Raw genomic sequence first — 25,060 nt, forward strand, 5'->3', positions numbered from 1 at the left:
CAGGCTTCAGTAGTTGTGGCGCACGGGCTTAGTTGCTCCGCGGCATGGGGGATCTTCCCGGGTCAGGGCTCGAACCCGTGTCCCCTGCATCGGCAGGTGGATTCTTAACCACTGCGCCACCAGGGAAGTCCCTCGATTTCTTCAATTTAAACAAGAGTATGTGAGAAGGAAGAGGAGCCAGAAACAGACAACCTTCTTTTAATATGAAGCAGGATGTCTCATCTTCATCTGGCAATAAAGCGACTTGGTCCACTTTGATCTAATTTTGGCTTTTGGGAACTCCAGGGAAAAGGAAATGAAACCTGGGATGGGGAAATGCTTTTGTTAAACCCAGAGACTCTGCCCCTGAATCCAGCTCAGTGTTCTGGAGTCACCCAACTGCCTTCTGCTGCCAGTGCCGGAGGCAGAAATGAGTACCTTTAAGGGGCGGCTACAGTGGGGAAATATTAGCTGTGCAATGAGAGTGCAGAGCTCTCCTGATGGCCCTGAACACGTTCCCACTGCCATTTCAGACGGAATTGATGCAGTTAAGCCCGAATTTCCTGGCAAGCCCGGCAGGAGGTTTTTCCAAAAGGCATCTTAGACTGCAAAGGCACAGCCTTTCCATGTCTAATAGCGAAAGCAAACCACTGGACACACGCTGCCTGTTTCCAGCTGGTTGTGCATGTTTTCTTCACGCTTTAACAAAAAACGTGCCAAGGTGTGACATTTATGAACCCACCAACTGGGAGCTGTCACACAAATCGTTTTGCCTGTGATGTGGGAAAGTAATGAATGGGGGCCGTTCCGCCCACGGAGGAGCACCGCTCTTCCTCTGGCCTGCAGCCTTATTTATTACATACCGAAGTATAAAACCGCCTGGCCGGCTGCAAGTCTCATCTGCAGCCCTGGCACTTGCCCGAAGAGACCACGGCAGCTGGAGCCCTAGCCGTCTTCTCCGGGAGGCTCTGTGGCTCTGTTGGGAATCATGCTCGGAAGGCAGCTCGTCTGTTGGCACCTGCTGGCTTTGCTTTTCCTCCCTTTTTGCCTGTGTCAAGATGAATACATGGAGGTGAGCGGAAGAGCTAATAAAGTGGTGGCGAGAATAGTGCAAAGCCATCAGCAGACTGGCCGTAGCGGCTCCAAGAGGGAGAAAGTGAGAGAGCGGAGCCATCCTAAAACTGGGACTGTGGATAATAACACTTCTACAGACCTAAAACCCCTGAGACCAGATGAGCTACCGCACCCCGAGGTAGATGACCTAGCCCAGATCACCCCATTCTGGGGCCAGGTACTCGGAATTCTCTTTTAAGGATTACTGTCAAAGCTTAATGAGTTTTGTTGTTTTTGCTCTTTTTTCAGCTATGATTCTTAGGATCGATGCTTTCCAGAAGTTGGCTGAGCTGCTTGTGGGTCTCTCTCTCTCTGGGTTGCTGTGGGATACTGGGGACGAGGCTGGTCTGTGTTAGAAAATCAGCAGAGGTAGCACTGATGGACTGAGATAAAGAGAGGCCACAGCTGTCCCATCAGAAAGGGGAACAGGGACAGCCAGCCCTGCTCTGCTGTGATTTGGTTTCTTTCTTGCTCTGTTGATGCGGAAAGGAGGAGAGCTGACCTTTGCAGATCTGACCTTTGCAGATAGATCATTAGAGATCATCATCTGCAGATCGTAAGTTGGACTTCGTTAATTCTTCCCAGCAGAGAGAAGCTGCCCTTTGAGTTTTTCACTTGATTTGCGAGTTTACTGTGACATTTCATGCCAGGCTTGGTAATTGGATTTATAGCCCTCTAAGTTGCTAAGTCTCTAGTTCACTCTGTTTAAAAAAGGACCAAAGAGTTAAAACAAAAGCACACTCTGTTTAAAATGCAGACTTGATTCTGTTGTATGAGTTAATGACTGATAATCACAGAGGACTTGTGTAAGATGCTGAGTATAAGCACAGCATCTAAGGAAACATCTTTAACTCTTTCAGGGTAGTACGGGAGTGAGTTAAGGTTTCAGTGTAGTGAATGGCAAATTGATGAAACTCATTTTAATCGAAAACATTAAGAACAGGAAGAAACAGGTTTTCAAGTATGTCTTTATTGTTTTTTTAAATTAAAAAATTTTAATTGTGGTATAATTGACATATAACATTATGTTAGCTTCAAGTGTACAAAATAAGGAAGAAGCAGATTTTGATTTGTCTTCTAGGTATCAAGCACGTTGAAATCAGATGAGGGGCAAGGAGAGTTATTCTGAATTATATGATCTTTGTTTTTTTTTATTAAACATTTTTTAAAATTTATTTTATTTATTTATTTTTGTCTGCATTGGGTCTTCATTGCTGCGCGTGGGCTTTCTCTAGTTATGGCGAGCAGGGGCTACTCTTTGTTGCAGTGCGCAGGCTTCTCATTGCCGTGGCTTCTCTTGTTGTGGAGCACCGGCTCTAGGCGTGCGGACTCAGTAGTTGTCGCTCTTGGGCTCTGGAGCGCAGCCTCAGTAGTTGTGGCACACAGGCTTAGTTGCTCTGCGACATGTGGGATCTTCCCGGACCAGGGCTCAAACCCGTGTCCCCTGCATTGGCAGGAGGATTCTTAACCACTGCGCCACGAGGGAAGCCCCCTGAATTATATGATCTTTGAACAAATAAGTTTTACTACAAGAATTGACTGCTTCTATGCGTTGAATAGGCCCTGACAAAGTCCATGCAGCTGAAATCTAAACCCCTCTGACCACAGATTGAAAGTTTGCGTTGAGACTGGTAGTGTGATCAGACCAAGATCACAGGCAGAAGCATCTGTAGATCTGCGACACACCTGGGACTTCTAACTTGACCACAAATGCAGTTGCCCGAACTATTCTGTGGGGCCTGGTCAAGAAAAAATTGCTCCTTTGCAGAGCCGTGGAAGAAATGATAACCTCTAAATCCAATCCTGCTTTTTGAAAGCCACTTTTACAGATGGTTCTTTCATTTGACAATCTTTTGGCTGAAGGGTGAGTACTACTCATTGTTTTTCTCGGTGGTAAAGATATCTGTGCTGTTGTCCAAGCCTTGATCTGGACTTTCTACTTCAAAAAATGGGCTCTTTGCTGGATCCTTCCTGGTCATGGCATGTGAGCCCCCAGAGGCAGCAGAAGGCAGATGTAGGCTGTCATCGGTCATCAATTCTTGACTGAAATCCAAATTACATTTCTATTCCACCCCACCTTCTAGTGGCTCTAGGCATCTAGCATGTGGAAATCAGATGAGGGGGAAAAGAAGCCACTTTCTAGGTTTTCTTTTTTTTAAGCCGGGGGGCTTTCCAACTCCCTTGGGTTCCTGAAGGATTTCCAAACCAGCCCCCAACAGGAGATAGTGAGGAGATTTAGCCACTGGTATTCTAGAGGGTTCAGTACAGCTCTCTGCCAGTGGATACGGAGACCCACATTGAATTTAGGACTGCTCTGTGTTCCTCCCTCTGGCCTCACTTCCCACACTGCTTCTTTTCTTTTAATCCTCCTTTTCCCTCATTCATCCCTTTACCGATTAATCTGTGTGCTTCTAGTGTGAGTCATGCTATAGGATGGGGATAAATACACCCAAGCTTCTCTCTCTGAGCAATGCTGAAGGGCTCCAGCGGGGATAAATCAACAGGTAATTAAGTACCATGTGATAACAAAGTAATGGCACAAAAGACTATTGGGGGAAAAGGGTCAGAATAGTGGTGGCCGCTGAGTCAGATCTCAAATGATGAGACGAAAGCGTGGGCATCCCCGGAAAAAATAAAATAAACAAACATGCGCCACAGCAAGAGCCTCGAGAGGGGCTTGAGGAGTGGGTGTGTCTGGAGAGCTGGGCTGTAGGAGGAAGACACCAGTGATTTTAGTGCCACCTGATGGATTCCGTTGGCCGGTGAAGAAGCTTAGACCTTATTTTGCCAGCAAAGGTTTGTTTGTTTGTTTGTGCATAGCAGGGAAGTGAGGTGATCAAGTGTGTGTTCTAGAAAGATGACTCTGGCCATAGCGTTTGTGCGGAGATGTGTAGAGGTGGGCTGAGCAGACCTGCGCTCTATTTTCCTGACATTTTCTTCTCTGTAGCTCTTTATTGTTCACCTTTATCCAGCTCCCCTCTCTTCCTGGACGCCTATCTCTCCCTCTTCCACTTCCCTTCACCTTCTTTCTCTTCCCTCTTCCTTAAGTTAAGGAAGGAGCTGTGGACTGTCTTTCCTGAAGTCATTTCCCAATAGTAGAGCTTCATTCTCAGTAGCTGCCCCTAGGCCTCCATCTACAAAATGGATGGAACTTGTCTTAGGGACTTTCTTCCTCCCATGCTGTCCATTTGCATGAACTTGGTGTTCAAATTTGACCTAATTTGGGGAAAGGAGTTGATAAACTTGAGAGGGTAATATAGAGAACTACCTAGAATGTCATTTTCCCTTACCTGGGAGAAAACTTCTCAATGAACACATCCTGTCCAACTTGTTCTAAGGCTCATGAACACGGTTCCATTTGACTGAACTCTGAAAGACCAGGCCAGAGGGAGGACCATGTTGTGAAATGTCACAGGACAGTTCTCAGGAAGGGGCCCACTTAATGACCAGAAGTCTCTCCCTGTTTTGGCGGCAGTGCTATGCTCTCAAAGTGGTTGGGTATGCACCCCATCTCCTGGCGCCAATGCCTCATACCCAGACACTAGATTTCCAAACAACATCTTTCTAAGTCACCATCTGAGGCTTTGGAAAAGACTTCAGTATGCTTGTTTGCATTATAGAGCTGGAAAGAAAATTCATGACCATCTTTACCCTATCCTCTAATTTAGTGGACAAGAAAAATGATGCCTGGGGGAAAATGACTTCACAAAAGTCACACAGACCTATGATGGGAGTTCTGGCTCCAGTCCACTTCTTTTTCTGACATTCTTAGCATCTCAGTTTTTCAATTCTATTTTTAAACCAATGGTTCCACTTCAGTACTTTCCCTCCCTCCCCACCCTTCTCCTTCCCTAAAATTTCTTATTGGCAGAGCTTAGGATCTCTTGGAACTTAAACAGCTGTATTTCATATTAGCAAAACCATACCAGGAAATTACAGAATACCTACTTCTCAGATTGCATCTTTGGATTAGAAGGTGGGGTGGTGCTGTGGTGTCTGACTTTCCAAGTGTCTGAAATCCCTTGTCTCAGACCAATTGCTTTCACTGATTTTCTTTGCCTCTGCCAGTTTTCTAAAAGGTTTTCATAGACTCTCATACCTGTGCAAGGTTGGGTCTGGGGGACAGAAGACTAGACTAGGAGATTACTCCAAATCCTAGCTACTGAAAACTTGAGATTGAGCTCTGAGCCATTGCAGGCAATTACTTGGACTACAGATGCTGTTCTGCATTTTTTTCTTAATAGCTATAGGTGGGAACCTGTAGGAAAAAGGAATGAGAGTAAGGAAAAAAGCCCAAGTTTATTTTTTGGTTTGTTTGTTTTAATTTAATTTAATTGTTTAAATAATTTTTATCGGAGTGTAGTTGATTTACAATGTTGTGTTCGTTTCTGCTGTACAGCAAAGTGAATCAGTTGTACATATACATATATCCACTCTTTTTTAGATTCCTTTCCACGGCCATGACAGAGTATTGAGTAGAGTTTCCTGTGCTATAAAAGTCTAGAGGTGCAGCTGTGTGAAGCCTTGATACATTGTTCTACTTGGATTTCTAATGATAGAGAAAACTTCAATTTTGAATGACTTCTTCCTCCCTCCCTTTCTCCCTTTCTCTCTCTCTCTCTCTCTCTCTCTCTCTCGTCCTTCCTCTCTCACCCCATCCTTTCCTTTTAAAAAGTGAATCCCTTAGCAACAGTATGCTATTCTCCAAAAACTTTTGAATTATAATTGGTGTCGAGGAAAGTTTCCACGAGTCTTTTGTAAGCCATCATTAAAAGTTGCCAGTTTAAGGGACTTCCCTGGTGGCGCAGTGGTTAAGAATCCACCTGCCAATGCAGGGGACACGGGTTCGATCCCCGATCTGGGAAGATCCCACATGCCACGGGAGCAACTAAGCCCGTGAGCCACAGCTACTGAAGCCTGCACTCCTAGAGCCCGTGCTCCACAACAAGAAAAGCCATCGCAATAAGAAGCCCGTGCACCACAAGGAAGAGCAGCCCCCGCTCGCCGCAACTAGAGAAAGCCCGTGCACAGCAACGAAGACCCAACACAGCCAAAAGTAAATAAATAAATAAATAATTTTTTTTAAAAAGTTGCCAATTTAGAAGTGACTCCAAATTTTATGAGCAACTCTAACTCTTCTGCTATTCAACTTCTGCCAAATCTCTAGCTCCTTGACAGTAAGCACAAGTTTTTTAGAAATTTATCATTGAATAAAGAATCATTGAACTCAGTGTCATATTTGAATACATTTAATATCCATTAAGTACTCATGAAATCTCGGTTCAAATAATGCGTTAATCACTTTAAATTTTCAAGTGGAATATGAAACAGAACAGCATGTTAAAGGTGGAAGTTTAAAAAAAGGGAGTTAAAGTTGTTTCAGGATGTAGATAATTAATAAGAATTTATTGGACTAATGAATACTTTCTTTCCTTTATTTTCTAAGGCAATTTTTGTGTGTTGTGATACAATTCAGAATTTCTAAGAACTCTTTACCCAGTATCATGAATATAGATAGACTTAATAACTACATTTGAGGTTGGTAATTTTTATCATTTGAGGGTCATCTACTCAATCTAGCTACATCTGAGACTACTGGCAGCTGGAAGAGAAAGGGAGCTTTCTCTTCCTGTAGCAGCAGGAACATACTTCCCAGAAACACAGCCCCAGTCCTCCACTCCCACTCCCAGTTTCCAAAGAGGCTGTTCTTCTAGTGACTCTCCTGTTTCCTTTGCCTTTCTGATCATCACCTCACCTTAGCTACTCCCTGACTCCTTTGCCATTGACATAAGATGACATAAGTCACCCCACACTTTCTTTTCTGATGTTGTCATAGGCTGTTTGGAATTAAGCTTACCTAGGGGCTGTGGCCAGAGGAAGCTCAAAAGTTCTAATTTCGCATATGTACCTTGCTCTGAAGCTTCTCTTTGTTTTTTTTCAAAGTCTCCACAAACTGGAGGACTGCCCCCAGACTGCAGCAAGTGTTGTCATGGAGACTACAGCTTTCGAGGCTACCAAGGCCCCCCTGGACCTCCTGGTCTCCCTGGCATTCCAGGTAAGGATGAGAGAGATGCGTTGTTTCCAGTCTAATTGCAGACTGTGCCAAAACAGGAGCCAGGGGTGAAGCTCAGTGAGTTGGGATCACTTGTGTGTGATCCAAAGCTTACGCATGGAAAATCCAAAAGAGAGTTGGGTGGGGAACTGGGCTTATTGAGTTAATGAGGTGGAACTGTGTAAACTATAGTATTTATTATCCATGCTGCTTGCAGAATCCCATAGGCATTAGGCATGCTGGGGCCCCAGCTTACAGGCCAGGAGGCCCTTCCCCAGCGTGGAGTCTGGAACCACTGGAGCTGAACAGGTTTATACTCTTGTTGTTTAAGTGTTTCTGCCACCGTGTGCTCCATACAGCGCACCAGATCTAGGCTTCAGGGGATTTGGGAAGTGAGAGTGGGGAGGAGAGCTTGCTGGTCTAGGTTTTAGTCATCTTCACAGTCTCTTTTACTGAGCTACACATCTTTCTGTCTGATTCTAGGTCTAGCCGAGTTTTTCTTCCCTTAATCCCCAGGCCCTTCCATGCTCAGCTGTCTCTCAGTTGACCTTCATGCCTCTCTTGGACTCATGGGGACATTTTTGGGCTCCAGCACCATATGGTGGCACGAGGCACGCTGTAGAGCTCCACTGGGTCCCTCTAGACCCACTGTTCAGCCATCTCTACTACTGAGTGGCACCCCAGACATGGATCATTTGGGGAACTTGCTAGTCTCCTGGGTCAGCCAAGGAAAGGGCAGCCCAGGTGCCCTCTGTCCCAGGACCTCCAAATCTATCTGGGGGTTTAACTGACTTTCTTGTCTCCAGGTCAATTCCTGGGGATATAGAACATTTTCTCAGGGTTTGGCAAATGTCTGCTTGCTCTTCTCTGAGTTACTCCATTGATGTTAATATTTAACAAATAAGGTTTAATTTTTCTTAATACTTTGGAGTGGCTTGTCAAATGAAACCAAATTTAGAATAAGAAAGTGCTCTGTTAGATTTTATGATCAGTAGCTTGGAATCTATGTCACTGAACACCAAGGGCAGCAGGCAGCCCGTACAGTGATTACGGGTAGGGGACTTTCAGATCCCTCTAAAATCTTCTTACGTCTAAACTCTTCTGAGGTCACAGGACAGGCTGGCCTTGGCTACGTGCTTCCCATCAGGAACAGTTTTGTCATGAGCACGTTAACTTGTAAACCCAGTCAAAGTTCATTAATCTGGAAGAATTGCAAGCTCGGTATGAAACCTGACCAAAGGTGGCACACAAAATAAACAACAAAAGGGCCTGGAATTCAACAAATATGAAAATAAAGGGAGAGGTGTAGAAATTATCTCTTAGCAAAGTAAAGTGAAGAGTTGAAATCATGATCCAAGTCTTGCTTTCAAGATTACTGTTAAAATTTTTTATCAATGATTTTACTTTTCCTCCAGTTATAAAAGTAGTTCGTGTTCTTTGTAGAAAATTTCAAAAATGCAGAAAAGTGTATAGAATGACACAAAAATCATTTGTGCTTCATCCGCTTAGAAAAAAATAAACCACTGCAAAATATTTTTATGTAATTTGTTCTAGTCTTTTTCCCCTTTGGATAAAACATGTACATATTTTATATTATATACATATATATACACATATACATAGTATCATGCTATCACGATTGATTCATAACCTTTTTTATCTAAAAAGATCATGCTATTAAATATTTTTCTTCAGCATTCTTTTTTTGTGACTATATAACATCATTTACTGGGATGTACCATTTTTTAATTTAGCCCTTTCAGTATAGATGGACATTTAGGTGGTTTCAAATCTTTGCTCTTATTAAGGATGCTTTATAATGTCTCTATGCAATTTTTCATCCAAGTCTTGCTTTATAGGTAAAACAGGCTTTGGAGCCTGGAGCCTTAGGAGTATCTAAGGCTGTTTTCAGTGTCCCATTTAAAAGTGAACCCATCTGATGATGTCACCATGGCTGTGTTTGAGCTTGTTTCAGATGGTCCCCTTTTACAATTAAGTTTGTCATTTTTGAAGAAAGGAGCTGCATTTGTATAAAAATAGATGGTGAGTATGAGTGACTGGGCTTTCTCATGTGACGATGTCTGGTTGTTTAAGGAAACCATGGAAACAATGGCAATAACGGAGCCACTGGCCACGAAGGGGCCAAAGGAGAGAAAGGAGACAAAGGTGATCTGGGGCCACGAGGGGAGCGTGGGCAGCATGGCCCCAAAGGAGAGAAGGGCTACCCGGGGATCCCACCAGAACTGCAGGTAAATCGCCTTGGCGCATCTCCAGATGACCCTCACTCAGGGTCCAGGAATCACAAGGCTTGAGTGCTTCTTCATCCTCAGTGTTGAGTAAACCTGTCTCAATTTGTTCATCTCCACCACAGGGTGTTTGCAGAAGACCTATGCTGTCAAAGTGCTTTGAAATCATTCTTAGGGAGAAATGTACGAAGGGTGAAATTCAACACCCTCATTGGACCAAATTACAAAGCAACCCTGAACATCAGCTAATCTCCATTTTCCAAATGAGGAGACATGTTCAATAACAAGGTTTTTGGCGACTCGAATATGTAAACTTTTAGATGCATAAAATATTATTAAGTAGATATTTGACCATTCCATTTATTTATCAATTTTGTTACATTTGCATATTTAAATTACATATATGGATATTAATATACAAGTAATTCTATCAAATCAGATTTTGTGGCATTAATTTTTATTAAAGGTTTTCTCATCAGTATCTTTATTACTGGAGGCATTTTATTTTGAGTCATGAGACCATATTCATTTCAGCTTAAAGTTTTTTTAATTCATTTATGAGGCTATCATTGGACATTTTATCTCAAGCCCACTACCCATTAATCTGTTCTTTTTTTATATATAAATTTATTTATTTATTTTTGGCTGCGTTGGGTCTTCATTGCTCTGCGTGGGCTTTCTCTAGTTGCAGAGAGCAGGGGCTACTCTCTGCTGCGCTGCGCAGGCTTCTCTTGTTGTGGAGCACAGGCTCTAGGTGCACGGGCTTCAGTAGTCGTGGCTCTGAAGCTCTAGAGCACAGGCTCAGTAGTTGTGGCGCACGGGCTTTGTTGCCCTGTGGCATGTGGGATCTTCCCGGACCAGAGATTGAAGCCGTGTCCCCTGCACTGGCATGCAGATTCTTAACCACTGAGCCACCAGGGAAGTCCCCCATTTATCTGTTCTTTATTTCTCTTTAAGTGATGTTCAAAATTCTTGTTGTCAGTAACACCTAAAACTTGCAAATGTGAGATGTGAGGTTAGGTCACACCAAGAAAATTACTAAGTCTGGGTTATTTATTTGGCTAATATTTTTAAGATGGATTCTTCCAAGGGACTCCTGTCAACATCGAAAACTAGCATTTTTTTATTGCTTGTTTCTAGCTGGTATGTGTTCCTGAAACAGCAACTAGTGATTAAAATTAAGTAACTGAGAGAACATACTGATGGAATCAAATTCATATTTTAAGGCAAGACAAGAAAAATTGAAACATAATTTTTTCTCTGCCCATTTTGGCCTCCTCCCTCCCCTCTAGTGTGCATTGTGCATCTGCATTATGTATTAACCAGACCTCCCCAATGGTAGAAATAACTGCTCCACCATAAAGATCAATTTCTCTTCTTTTGACGCCAGACATGTAACTCCTTAGAAGATAACATTACTTACTTACAACCTTATTAATGTTACTAGCTATATTACTTGTGTTCTGCCTATTTTAAGATTATTTTTTCTTTCATTACCAGTGTGTGACTGAGCTTCCAATAAAAATAATGATGACTAGGGGACTTGAAACAATTGACCAAATATATAGTCCTGTAAGATCAATGATTGTAATAGTGTAACTCGGGATATGGGAAGAAGCAACAAAAGGGAGCCATTTCCTGGACCGTAACAGACTAGTAAGACAGGTGGTCCACAGGCTTTTGGCTGCTGTTAACTGGGTCTGGTCCAGTAATAGCACATGAAGTGTCCCGTCAAGGAAATCCTCTCCTGACCTGGGAATGAGCATTCCTAGTGCAGTGGGACAATTGGTCACAAAATGCCTCCCAAACCTTGGTTGAAATTAAGAACAGAAGGGAGAGGATTGTAAAATAAAGAATGTTGCCCACCATCCAGTTCTATAAGAACCAAGTCATTACCACTGCAGTCGCTGACCTACAATACACTGTGAAAGGAATTCAGGGCGGAGATCAGGATGAGACATTCTGTGCTCTGGGAAAACTGACAGCACTGGCCCTCAGACAGTTAGATCTTTTCAGGAGAGAAATTTATGAACCCAGTTTCTTGCATCTTACCATTACTTAGAAAAGCACTGAAACCATTAACTAAGATATCTGTTCCTTGTGAAGAGCAGTAACCTTCTACCAAGATGTGTGCTTGACTGCATGGACCCCTTCACCCAAATCACATAGATACTGGTTTCTCCCCCTATCCCCACACCTCTTCAGAACGGTCCTCAGAGCTTTCTGAAAGACTGTCCCCTGGGTTATAATCCTCAGGTTGGCTCTAATAAAATTTTCCAATTTCTGTCTTTGATTACTGATTAATATTTTCATGGACAATACTATAACACGAGAAACTTTCAAAGAACTATAAGGTACAGCCACTCTATCTGAAATATCAGTGGGGAAAACTTTACCCTTTATTTGGGCACATGTGGTAGTTGTTTGACCTTGGATAAATTCCATCATTTTGGGGGGAATCAAGTTATTTTAAGGGTAAGCTAAGAGATCCTGTGTGTTACGCAACCTGCTTTTTTGGTTTCATAACGTCTTTTTTTTCGTAACTTTTTAATGACTGCTGTTTAATAATTTTAGCAACCTGCGGTCTGTGTGCCAGTATAAATTTACAAAGAAAAGGAGACAGATGCCATCGCCCAGATTATAGGTACCTAATAAGATGGATGGTTCTCAAAGCTAGAAACTAACCCAAATCTGGGAATGGTTATATGCTCGTTAAGGGGCCTTGTAGTAGCCAGTTTAATGGAGAACACCTGGGCAATTATTACATTTTGCTCCATCAGCTTTTTAACCCTAAAAACACATTATGGTCATTAGGGAGAACTACCTTCACATGTTTTGAAGGAGGCATTAAAGTGGAGACAAGATTGGTCCTGGGCAGATTGTAACGGAGGGTGACTTCCAGCCCCTTCATCCCCATTTCTAAATCTCGTCCTCTGGTGTCACCCCTTCTTCATCCTTCTGTGTCCAGTGCCCTCACACTGTCCTCTGACTGCCCCAATCCTTTCTGTGTTGATTCTCCCAGGCCTGCCTCCCTGTCCACACCCCAAGCCTTCCAGAACTTCAAATTATTTGCTCTCTCCTCTCTCACCCCTCTCCCTTAAAACTTCCATTCATTCAAGATGGATAATCCCAGCAAGTTAAAGAATTTATTGATCTAATTCACACTCAGTTTCAATGACTCATTTGGACAGGGGACTGGCATTGACTTGCAAATGTGACTCTCCAATGGTGGTACAATTTCCGAGTGTGGGCTATTCCCATACCACCAAGCAATTCTCGGATACCAGCTGGATGTCCTACAATTCAGCTCACTTCTGACGCTTAAGAGATCAGTCCTTCGAGACTGCCCCACCCTTCCCCCACTTTAGGCGCCAATCCAAGTTCAGGTTATCACCTGTGCTTCTGTCTTCCAGTGACCGCCCCCGCCCCTTGGGTTTGATAAATTTACTAAAGCGGCTCACAGAAGCACTCAGAGAAACATTTTACTTACTTGCTCACCAATTTATTATAAAAGGATGTAACTGAAGAACAACCAGATGGAAGAGATGCATAGGGCAAGGTGTGGGGAAAGGGGTCTGAGCTTCCACTCCCTATCTGAGAGCGCCACTCTCCCCAAATCTCCATGCGTTCACCAACTGGGAAACTCTCCAAAACTTGTCGTTTGGGTTTTTTTTTTTTTTTTTTCTTTTTTTTGCGGTACGCGGGCCTCTCATTTCCGCGGCCTCTCCCGTCGCGGAGCACAGGTTCCGGACGCGCAGGCTCAGCGGCCATGGCTCACCGGCCTAGCCGCTCCGTGGCATGATGGGATTTTCCCGAGCCGGGGCACGAACCCGTGTCCTCTACATCGGCAGGTGGACTCTCAACCACTGCGCCACCAGGGGAGCCCAGTCCCTTGGGTTTTTATGAGGCTTCATTACTTAGGCAAGAGTAATTAAATCACTTGCCATTGGTGTCTGATCCTCTGTCCAGCCCCTATCTCTCCTCTGCGGAGGTTTGGGGGCAGGGGCTGTGAATGGGGGGATGTGGGAGGACAGAGAGTTCAAAGCTCTCTAATCACGTGGTTGGCTCCGCAGGCAACCAGACCCTCCCGAGGGGTTTTTCCAAAGTTACCTCATTAACATAACAAAAGACACCTCGATTGCCCTCAACACTTAGGAAATTCTGAGGATTTTAGTTCTCTGCCAGAACTGGGGGCGAATACTAAATATATATTTATTATAAATCATAATATCACAGGTGTCTTTTTGGAGAAAATAACACAGAGCAAACAAAGTTAAAAAGTTGGCTGGAGGACTTTTCGGATCCTTTAGTATATGCTAATGGACATTTAATAGCTATATGTAGAAGATTTCATCCAAATTTTCCAGTATTATTTGATAATAGAATTTTAATATCTCAGAAAGCACTTTAAAGTCTAATGTTCATTGAAACACATGCTCAGAACTGTTGATATATACTTTTAATGATGCATAGCATAAAAATGTTAGAAATCACCATGATTTAATTTTTCTCTATAGATTAATGTTTAAATTATTTCCAATCTTGCTGTTACAAATATTGGTGAAATAAACTTCTTGTATCAAAACCTTATTTCTCTAAGATAAATTGCCTTTTAATTAACCACCAACTCTTTGCTTAGATCGCGTTCATGGCTTCTCTGGCAACTCACTTCAGCAATCAGAACAGTGGGATTATCTTCAGCAGTGTCGAAACCAACATCGGAAATTTCTTCGATGTCATGACCGGTAGATTTGGGGCCCCAGTATCAGGTGAGAGGTAAAAATAAATGACTGGATTAATCAATTAAGCAACCAAGAGAAAGAAGGGAGGAAGTGGGGGAGGGAGGGAGGGAGGGAGGGAAGGAAGGGGGAGGGAACAAAGAAAGAAAGACCCTAAGGGAATTAAGAGTTCTTTGTGATTCTGGTTAAAACATATATATATATATATATATATATATATATATATATATATATATATATGAAAAGACAGAGACATTTTTAAAAATGATGACGACTGTGGGCTACTTAGATTATTAACTCATTCAAACTAACCAAATAAAGCTTAAGGGCATAGTTACCTCTGCCTTGAAGAGCCCTTATTCTCACAGTTGAAATGTGTCATAACTGAGTTCATCCCCTCTCCTTTGCCACACCCCAAGGAAGGCCGTAACGTTTTTTAAAAACATTAAAAAAAATTTTCTTGAGTACTTCTATATTCATTTCCTATTGCTGCTGTAACAAATTACTACAAACTAGGCTTAAAACAACACAAAATTATTCTGTAACAGTTCTGGAGGTCAGTACTTCAAAATCAGTCTCACCGGGCTAAAGTCCAGGTATGGGCAGTGCTGTTTCCTCTAGAGAGTTCTAGGGCCTTGCCTCTTCCAACTTTTAGAGGCTGTCACCATTCCCTGCCTATTGGCCACATCACCTCAATCTCTGCTTCCACTGTCACATCACTTTGTCTTCTCAGATTCTGACCTCCTTGGTCTTTTATAGGGACAGAGTGATTACCCTGGGCCCACCTGGATAATCCAGGATAATCTCCCCATCTCAAAACCTTGAATTTAATCACCCTTGCAAAATCTCTTTTGCCATATAAGGTAACAGTCACGGATCTTGGGGATTTTAGGACATGGGGGCCATTATTCAGTCCCCAACCACTTTCTTACTTTCTAGTTCACAAGCTGCTTCAAGCTCATATTGCATTTTCCCCTGTCCTAGCTCTGGAAATACCCATTTTCCCAAGGAGTCTTGGGAGACTAGTATTTAGAAACCAAAACTTGGGTGCTAAATGTACTCATCGCTATTAGCAGGTCACTGCTTCTGGGTCCTGTCAATGGACAGAGTTAGGAAATACACATGTATGCTAATCATGCAAGCATACATATCTGTATTTATTTTCCTACTATCTATCTATCTATGTTGTGTGTTAAAAAACAAACGAAAAAACATGAGTTCATTCTGATACATCTGACTCAAATCCAGCACCACTGAGTTCATCCTAGCATCCTCTTTATTTATTTGTAACTTCTTTCTTTGACAATGTGAACCCTGGCTCTCTTAATCTATAATATATTTACTTATTTGTTGAACCTTAGTATACAAATAAAGTAGTTAAAAAATTGCAATCCCGTGTGCCATGAGAAACAAAGTTACCAACTAGGGTGTAATGTTTGTGTCCAATTTTTTTATTTTTACCATCCAGTCAAAACACTGTCTTTAAAAGCCCTTAGATCATCTTTTTCCCCCATGCCCTTCAGTTCTGTTACTTCATTCATTTGTAATACAGTTAGATTCATTTGTCATAATCTCATCTTGAGTTTCTCATATTCTAGTTGAGTTTTTAAAACTCTGCAAGGAGCAAAATTTACTCTTTGTGGTGTACAGCTGCTCTATGGGTTTTGAGGAGTGCATAGAGATATATCTCCACCACCATCGTATCAAATGGAACAGTTCTTTCATCCCCCAAATTCCCTTGTGCTATCCCTTGGTAGTCAACCCCTGTGTACTCCAACTCCTGACAATGACTGATCAGTTTTCCAACCTTAGAATTCCAAAATGTCACATAAATGGAATTGTACAATATATACAATATGTCTCTTAGCAAAATTCATTTAATGTTTACACATGTCTATGTATGAATCAATAGTGTTTTCCTTTTTCTGGCTATGTAGTATTCCGTTGAATGGATGTATCGGTTTGTTTATCCACTCATGAGTTAAAAGACATTTAGACTATTGGTGAATTGACCCTTTGTCATTATATAATGTTTCTCTTTATCCTTGATAATATTTCTGAAGTCTCCTATGTTTAGTATATTATAGCTTCCCCAGCTTTCTTTTGGATAGTGTTTTCTATCTATCTATCTATCTATATATCTCAAATATTACAAATAAGCCAATCAATGAGCTTATTGTGTCTCCCACCTTCTCTCTTTCTTAATTTTTAACTTTTGGTGGTTGAATCATTTATACACTGTCAAGGTATAAAACAATTACATTTTAGTTTGTCAACATTACCCCTCCTATGATTTGGACTTACCTTGCAGTTATTCAGTGTTCACCACTAGTCATGTTGCCAAAGTCTCCCAGATATCTCTTTATTAGCTAAACTTTATCTTTAATTTTCTCAAGAAAGCTTATGCCATCAGTATTCCCTGAGACTTTACATGCTCTAAACTGTTATAACCTTGGCTGCAAATAAAAACCTTGGCTTACTTTTCTTTTTTTTTGGTCCTGTTTTCTGGCATTTGGTCTGGAGAACTCTGACATAAGTCTGAGTTTTTTCGTCTCATAAGTGACAATCTTTCTGCTTGACTTCCCAAAGAATTCTTTCTCTATCTTCAAAGTCCAGTGAGTTTTCTAGAAGAAGTGTTAATCATTCTGGGTCAGATTTTCCTGCTGTGTCCTTTCAATATGTGTGTGTAAGCCTTCTTTTTGTCTGGGAAATCTTCTTTGAATTATATTTTAAAACATAAATAAAGTTTTTTCTTCTCGTTGTACTAAGGTGAGGTGGCACTGGGAGCAGTCTGACTCGTGTTAGGAAATTAGGCAAACGGGATATATTGTCTATAGAATATTTAAAAACTGTAATAAAGCCAATGAAAGTTAGCTAGATTTTTTTTATTAGCATCATAGAGCAGCAGTTCTAAACATGTCAGAGATAAAATACTCCTCCCCTGTGGGGTGGACCACTCGCAAGCATCCCCCTGGCTCCCTCCCCCTGCACCTTAGTACACCACTGGTTAACTTTTTCAAGAACTCCAAGTATACTTTCTTTGTCTTGTTTTTAACTTTTCTTAGTCTGTCTTCTGTATGCATTATTTTCTCTAATCTTTTGGTGCTCTTTACTTCCATCTCATGTTGCTTGCTTTTTCCGTTTCTATCCTGTATATGCTTAAATTGCATCTTCTCGGGGTTAATTATCCTTTTTGCTTCTTCCAATTTCGTCTGTCTTGTTTCTGTGATCCTTTTTTTTTTTTTTTTATGTTTTCTGTGTTTTACATTAGTCATGATGTCCTGGCTTTCAGTTCCTCCTCTTGTCTGGTCATTTCTACCGTGGATTTCTGCATTCTGTTTTACAATGTTCTTTCATAGAGGGATTTGCTTCATTAATATATTTCAAACCCATGATGGAATCTTTGCTTACATTTTTCATCTACCACATGATAAAATTTCTTCTTGGTGAGTAATTTTTGTTCTTTTCTACTTTCTAAAATTAACCGATGGTTGAAGAATTTTCCTAGATCAGCTCTATGCAGTAGTTTCTTGGGGAAGGGGAGGGACCCCAGCACACTTCCGGGCTTGGTGGCTTGGTGGTTCCTACCTTGCTGCCAGGGGACTCCCCATTTCTTTGTTTTCTTTCTTCCTTTTCTTTTTTTTTTTAAATATGGAATGCTTCACAAATTTGCATGTCATCCTCGCACACGGGCCATGCTGATCTCTGTATCGTTACAATTTTAGTATCTGTGCTGCCGAAGCGAGCACTCTACACTTCTTTTTTGACTGCCCCGCAGGGCTTGCCAGATCTTACTTCCCCTACCAGGGATCGAACCTGCGCTCCTGCAGTGGAAGCACAGAGTCCTAACCACTGGACCGCCAGGGAAGCCCCGCCACTTCCTTTAACTACAGCCGCTCTGTGTGGCCACACTTCTCTGTCTCCCCAGACTGCACTGGGTCTAGGAAAACTTCTAAAACCAGCCTTGCACTGGCCGGTTCCTTCGCCTTTAGGAGACTTATATTTGCTGGTAGATTCTGAGATCTGCCACCGCAGGATGGCTTTCCACACCTTCTGTGCTTTATCTAGCAACCTTCTCCCCAAACATAACTTTTGCTTTATCTCAGCCCTGCTCACAGGAGCTTCTTTTCAGCATCTATATTTCAGAGTGGCCCTTCTGCATCAGGGAGTGCATTTTTCTGGGCACTGTTTGAGATCTGCTGCCACTTGGCTTCCTCAAAACTCCTTGCCCTCCATGTTGACTCCCCATGACTCTGCCTGCTGTCAGTGACACGTGACAGCACTTAACTGATATGTTAAGTTTATTGATTTTTTTTTCAGTCTCCTAGTTTTGCAGAGAATGGATACTTTTTTGGTGTTTGTTGTCAATTTTCCTTGTCTCTGTACATGGTATTGAGAAGGAAAAAAAAGAAAATTCGGATGGGTGCAGTGGCCATGTTAGATTTGTCACAAATGCTTTCTTTTTTTCAAATTTATTCGTTGTATTGGGTCTTCGTTGCTGCGTGCGGGCTTTCACTAGTTGCGGCGAGCGGGGGCTACACTTCATTGCAGTGCACGGGCTTCTTATTGCGGTGGCTTCTCTTTGCTGCAGATCACGGGCTCTAGGTGTGCAAGTTTCAGTGGCTGTGGCACGTGGGCTCAGTAGTTGTGGCTTGTGGGCTCTAGAGCGCAGGCTCAGTGGTTTGGCACGTGGGCTTAGCTGCTCTGCGTCACGTGGGATCTTCCCAGACCAGGGCTCAAACCCGTGTCCCCTGCATTGGCAGGCGGATTCTTAACCACTGTGCCACCAGGGAAGTCCTGTCACAAATGCTTTTAATGTGTGCCTTGATTTATTTTTCTACCCAGCTGAAGTCAGAAATGAACTGACATACGAAGTGATAGAAGCAATCTTTCATCATGCTTCAATCAGCTTTAAATCTTCTTATGTGATTTTCTGCTCTGAAGGCTTATGTTATAATTTTCCTATAACTATTTTGTTAAACACTGTCTGTGCCACAGATTACATAGGTACGTAGATATGCCCAATGAATGCTTCCATTGCTTTCAATGGCTTTATAATTGAAGCTCAAGGATTTAGTTGTGTTTTAGAATTCTCTTGAGCTGGACATAATTCAGACAATAACAACCATCATTTGACTCCCACTTTACTGTTTAAACCTCATCCAATAGATTATAAAATGACCTTTTCATACTTCTTAACTCTGAGAGTGATGGGACAGAGAAGGCTGAATTTTACAATTATGCAGCACAAAGACCTGAAAAACAGAGTTCAAATGTATTACCTCTGGTTTTAGTACCTTCCCTTGCAGAGCAAAGCCATGTGTGGATATAATATAGATTCACTTTTGTATTATATTTCCAACTCTATAGTCATTTCAGTTATTCACCATTTGGTTTCTTAGTCTTTCTAAAATGCTTCTGCATCTATTTTTTATAATAGTCATCATTTTTTCCAGGAAAAGTAATATCTTTTTCTGTCATTTTGTTATTATTATTATTCTATTTTATTTTTGGCTGCATTGGGTCTTCATTGCTGTACACAGGCTTTCTCTAGTTGCGGCATGTGGGCTTCTCATTGTGGTGGCTACTCTTCTTGCGGACCACGGGCTCTAGGCGGGCAGGCTTCAGTAGTTGTGGCTTAGTTGCTCTGTGGCTTGTGGGATCTTCCTGGACCAGGGCTCGAACCTGTGTCCCCTTCATTAGCAGATTGATTCTTCACCACTGCACCACCAGGGAAGTCCCTTTTTCTGTCATTTTGATTCCCACTTTATCTTCTTGAGGCATTGAAAATTGTTGTGTGTGCATGTAGTAAGAAGTTTTGTAAAATGTGAAAAACTGCACACATATAAATTACTTTCTTTGAGTCTCTAATTTCTATCTGCCTTTACTTTTCATCTGTGGACCAATCTTTAGGCATATGAATGAACGTGACTTATTTTTATATCGTATCTTTTGTTCTCAGCACATTGAATATGCAAGCCTGGCACTAAATTAAGCATAATCATAGATCTTTTTATTTTTTTATTTTTTTGCGGTACGCGGACCTCTCACTGTTGTGGCCTCTCCCGTTGAGGAGCACAGGCTCCAGACACGCAGGCTCAGCGGCCATGGCTCACGGGCCCAGCCGCTCCACGGCATGTGGGACCCTCCCAGACCGGGGCACGAACCCGTGTCCCCTGCATCGGCAGGCGGACTCTCAACCACTGCGCCACCAGGGAAGCCGAATCATACATCTTTATTTGGTTCAACTTGACTCCGAGGCAGATGGATCAACATGGTAGCCTTAGAGCTTCTATTTTATTTGATTGCATCTTTGGAAAACAGCATAGAACTATGTGGTGCTTTTTTTTTTTTTTTTTAGATGTTTCTGGGTTTTTCTTTACAAAATCTACTATGGTCTGACTGTGTCCCCCTGAAACTCACATGTTGAAAGCCTGATGCCCAAGGTGATGGAATTAGGTGATTAGATCACATGAACTCCCATGAATGGGATTAGTGCCCTCATAGAAGAGGTCCCACAGAGCTCCCTAGCCCATTCAGCCATGTGAGGACACAACCAGAAGTCTGTGACCTGGAAGAGGGCCCTAACCGGGTCTTGGAATTCCAGTCTCCAGAGCTGTAAGAAATAAATTTTTGTTATTTATGAGCTACTCAGTCTGTTGTATTTTGTTATAGCAGCTCAAATGGATTAAGACAAGGCCATGAGTTTAAAAATGTAGCATGGAAATCAATAAGAGTTGGATGATTTATATTCATTCATCTTTCCAAAATGCACTCTCAAAACCAAGATCGTTTAGAGTTAGGAAGATTTTCCTTTTCGCTCATCTCTCTACTGTTGGATTCTTCTTAATCTTTCAGTGAAGGTATTTTCTACACTGGCATTTAAAATGTATCAGGTATATTAAGTTACTTTCAATTAGGAGCCCTAGACTCTTAAAAGAAAACTAACATATTTTAAAATATGTTGGTGTTATTTTAATGAAAAGGATTCATATTTTTTGTAGCAAGGTCATGCTGCTGAGTCAAAGTTGAATCTTTTTATTTATTGTACATAATTTCACCTACTTACAATGAATAACATGAGAAATTGCTGGAGCTGTTAGAACTGATGAACATTTCACTGTGCTACAGTACTTTCTTATCTTTGGCTAATGACAATGTTGCACTTGGGTCTTTTTTTTTTTTTTTTTTGCGGTACGCAGGCCTCTCACTGTTGTGGCCTCTCCTGTTGCGGAGCACAGGCTCCGGACGTGCAGGCCCAGCGGCCATGGCCCACGGGCCCAGCCGCTTCGCGGCACGCGGGATTCTCCCGGACCAGGGCACGAACCCGCGTCCCCCCCATCGGCAGGCGGACCCCCAACCACTGCGCCACCAGGGAAGCTGTTGGGTCATTTTGTTAGGCCACAGAAGACCACGGGTGCCTCCATGCAGGCCTCTTTACTTTGTCCATATGTGTCCTGAGGAAGGTGTGAATGATGGTTAATCTAAACCTAGGGATGGGTTTATATACTTTGCGCTTTGTTAGGGGCAAGGATAGGCCATGAGATACAGCCAAATCCTGCCTTTAAAGACTTTGTATTCTTGTTAGGGAAACATGGTCTACGCACTGAGAAAGTCTCAATAATATGTAAAGCAGTTTGAAGGTGAGAGCAGGTAAAGGGACACTCATAGAAATAAAGGCCAAGAAGAACCTACATACCACGTAGAATAGCAACAAAAGAAGTGTGATGTCATGGGACATATCTCCCCGCTATCTCCCAGTCCTCAATGTACAATAGTTAATATAAATGTGGATAAATATCGGCCTCTTTCAGGTGTGTATTTCTTCACCTTCAGCATGATGAAGCATGAGGACGTTGAGGAAGTGTATGTGTACCTCATGCACAACGGCAACACGGTCTTCAGCATGTACAGGTGAGTGGCCTTTTCTATCATAGGTATCCATGCTGCCATTGTTCGCTCAAAGGATGGCCAATGCCAGCGGGTATATAGGAATCAGCAGAGACTGGCATAAACCTTGTTGTCGTTGAGACCTCCCATGTACAATATATGGCCAGATTATCTTTACTGTTTGGGAAGCAGTGAATCTGATAAACTTGATCATAAGCAGGTTGTTAAGAGGTCTTGAACTAATTACTAGCAACACTCCCCGTAACTAGTCATTTGTATTCTTTTCTCAACTCATTCTTTCTTTCCTTCCCTGTCAGCCTTTTCTTCTCCTTTCCTACTCTCCGCCCCCTTTGCCTAGAGTTTAGCCCTTTTGATGGCCTCCTCTATCATCCCTGGAGCTGGTGGTTCAAGAGTTGCGAGTTGGTTTCCTTCTTTAGGCAGTGTTGAGGCTCCGATGTTTACCTTAGCAACCTGGCCTTTAGGCACCTTGGAAAAAAGTTCATTTAAAAAAGAAACATTGCAATTTGCTCTGATATAAGCTTAAGATGTAGGGAAGAGAGGCCAACACCTTTCCCATGATTAAATAAATGGGTATTGTGAAACTCTGTGAAAAACTTCGTGGTTGTTATCTTTTCTCGGTTATTTTTGATGACTTGTGGGGATTGCCATATTTTCTTCTTTTGGACCCTGGCCTCTAGTAAGAGGCTTTGAAAAGCCAAAAGAGAAAAAGATGAGTTAGGTAGGTGAAATACTGCAACAAAGAGATCCAGAATATTGTGGCTCGAACTCACTAGAACTCAATTTTTCTTGCCTGGTTTCAGGTTGAGGAAGGATGGGGTGGAAAGGGTGGAGGAGGGAATTGTGTGGAGTTTGGAAGGAGAGTTGCTCCACCAGGTTTTTGAGGGATGTGGGCTGGTGAAAGCATTTCTGCCATCTATAAAACTGACTCCCAAATTCTCACATCATTGTCATTGCCACAGTCAGAAGGAGGAAAGAACAACAAGCTTGTGGACACTTTTATGCATCAGGCGTTCTATTCCAAGTCATCACGTTTTCCTAAATGTTTTGCTCTAGCATGACAGGGATCTCCAACTTTCAAGCCCACGATATCTGTTTCCTCACCCCTCTCTGCCTGACCGTGAGCCGATGAAACATGTTTTAGTTTGCGTTATGGCAGCACCCTTCTTTAGAACCAAATTCTAAATTAGTTAAGGTGGACGGAACTGCTATAACATTGGTCCAAGGGCTTGAACATGATAGAAATTCCTTTTCTTCTCATGGCACAGTCTTCAAACACTCGGGCTTCAACAGATGGCTTCCAAGGTCACGCTGGTCATTGTCATTAGCATTCCACACAGTCATAATGAGGAAGGAGCAGGGGGGCTGTTTGTGAGAGCTGTATTGGTGAATCCTATACATAAGTGGCACATGTCATTTCTGTTCACATGGCATTTAGAGAATTTAATCCCAGGACTATATGTAATTGTATGAGACTCCGGAAGAGAAGGGAGGACGGATTTTGGTAAAGAGCTGGCTGTTTACTGCAAAGACTAAGTAGTTGGTGCCTTTTTTTCTTTCTAGTTATGAAACAAAGGGGAAATCAGATACATCCAGCAACCATGCAGTGCTGAAACTGGCCAAAGGGGATGAGGTTTGGCTGAGAATGGGCAATGGCGCTCTTCACGGGGACCACCAGCGCTTCTCCACCTTTGCAGGCTTCCTGCTCTTTGAAACTAAGTAAAAGTATGAATAGACCAGCTCCACTTTTGGGAAGACTTATAGCTGAGCTGGTATTGTCATGATGAGGGACTTTAGATTTGATGGTTCTACATGTTGTATTAAAAAAATGTTTTTATTGGTTACATTGCTAATCATACTACAGGTACATCAGTAATGTGGGATGACTCAGGAGCTCAGAAGAATAAACCACAAAACAGTCTTCCCAAGTGACCTTGACTAATATACCCAGCAACCTTTATCACTCTTTCCTAGGCACCTAAAAGAGAGTTCCCTTCTTGATACAGGTTGGAAATAATTGTTCCCATCAGAGAAGTCATTTGCAAAGAGTATTGGCGGCTCTAATAGCAACATTCAGGAACCCCTGAGGGTCTGGGTTCCTCATTCTTTTATTTATTATTATTATTTTTTTGGTACGCGGGCCTCTCACTGTTGTGGTCTCTCCCATTGCGGAGCACAGGCTCCGGATGCGCAGGCTCAGCGGCCATGGCTCACGGGCCCAGCCGCTCCGCGGCATGTGGGATCTTCCCGGACCGGGGCACGAACCCGCGTCCCCTGCATCGGCAGGCGGACTCTCAACCACTGTGCCACCAGGGAAGCCCTGGGTTCCTCATTCTTTACAACGTTTCAGAGAACAGGATGCAGTGATTATGATGGGGCCAAGGAAAGAATAGGGGGCACTTGCCTGGATGAAGGTACCAGAAATATTTGTAAAGTCTAGACTGGGAAGTAACACTTTGATCCAGTGGGTCAATATTCATGGATAAAGTATAGATATTTTTTAGTAATTCCAGATAGCTTTAAGATAGCAGAAGTATTCACAATTCTCAAAAATAATTGACGACTCCTTTTTTTTATAAGGATAATGCTATAATTAAATCTTGACTTCTAATGGCTTATATTTTTGGAAATAGAATTTTCCTGTGATCCAGAATTGGGCTTACCAGATCTGGATTATCAGATTGACTCTTCTCCTTTGCATCTCTTACATTACAGCAGAGCTTTGTTGACTTTGGCCTGCAGTGAGTGTAGGTCCATACAGTACGGATATAATCACCCACTTTTCTATCAGCTTAGAAATTACCCTAGTATACTATACACACACTGACATGGCATGTTTAAGGAGCTGTAAACCCAAACATATACAGCCAAACTAATGTATACAAAATATAAGGGTATTTCACTTAGGAGACATATAATAAAATTGCTTAATCTTTTTAAAAAATAAAAAATTATATGGGAATTGCCTGGTGGCCCAGTGGTTAGGACTCGGTGCTTTCACTGCCACGGCCCGGATTCAATCC

General features: G+C 42.3%; 1 protein-coding gene and 1 non-coding gene across 3 annotated transcripts; one reads left to right on the forward strand and one right to left on the reverse strand.

The window, feature by feature from the left end:
- Positions 1-823: 823 nt before the first annotated feature.
- Positions 824-24,126, forward strand: C1QTNF3 (C1q and TNF related 3). Of its 2 annotated transcripts, none has more exons than XM_027092616.1 (6): positions 824-1,270; positions 7,036-7,147; positions 9,239-9,393; positions 14,030-14,159; positions 21,944-22,043; positions 23,601-24,126. In XM_027092616.1, the coding sequence occupies exons 1-6, from the start codon at positions 968-970 to the stop codon at positions 23,758-23,760; spliced, it is 960 nt and encodes a 319-aa protein (XP_026948417.1). In that variant the 5' UTR covers positions 824-967; the 3' UTR covers positions 23,761-24,126. The 2 variants fall into 2 exon arrangements, with proteins under 2 accessions (XP_026948417.1, XP_026948418.1); XM_027092617.1 differs by having other exon boundaries at positions 948-1,051; positions 23,601-24,115.
- Positions 17,775-17,878, reverse strand: LOC113612685 (U6 spliceosomal RNA). The gene has a single exon (XR_003429931.1). It is a non-coding gene; the product is annotated as a U6 spliceosomal RNA (small nuclear RNA).
- Positions 24,127-25,060: the final 934 nt, after the last annotated feature.

Source organism: Aethalodelphis obliquidens, unplaced genomic scaffold, assembly GCF_003676395.1.
Source record: "Aethalodelphis obliquidens isolate GAN/ISIS:26980383/991018 unplaced genomic scaffold, ASM367639v1 scaffold80, whole genome shotgun sequence".
Taxonomy (NCBI): domain Eukaryota; kingdom Metazoa; phylum Chordata; class Mammalia; order Artiodactyla; family Delphinidae; genus Aethalodelphis; species Aethalodelphis obliquidens.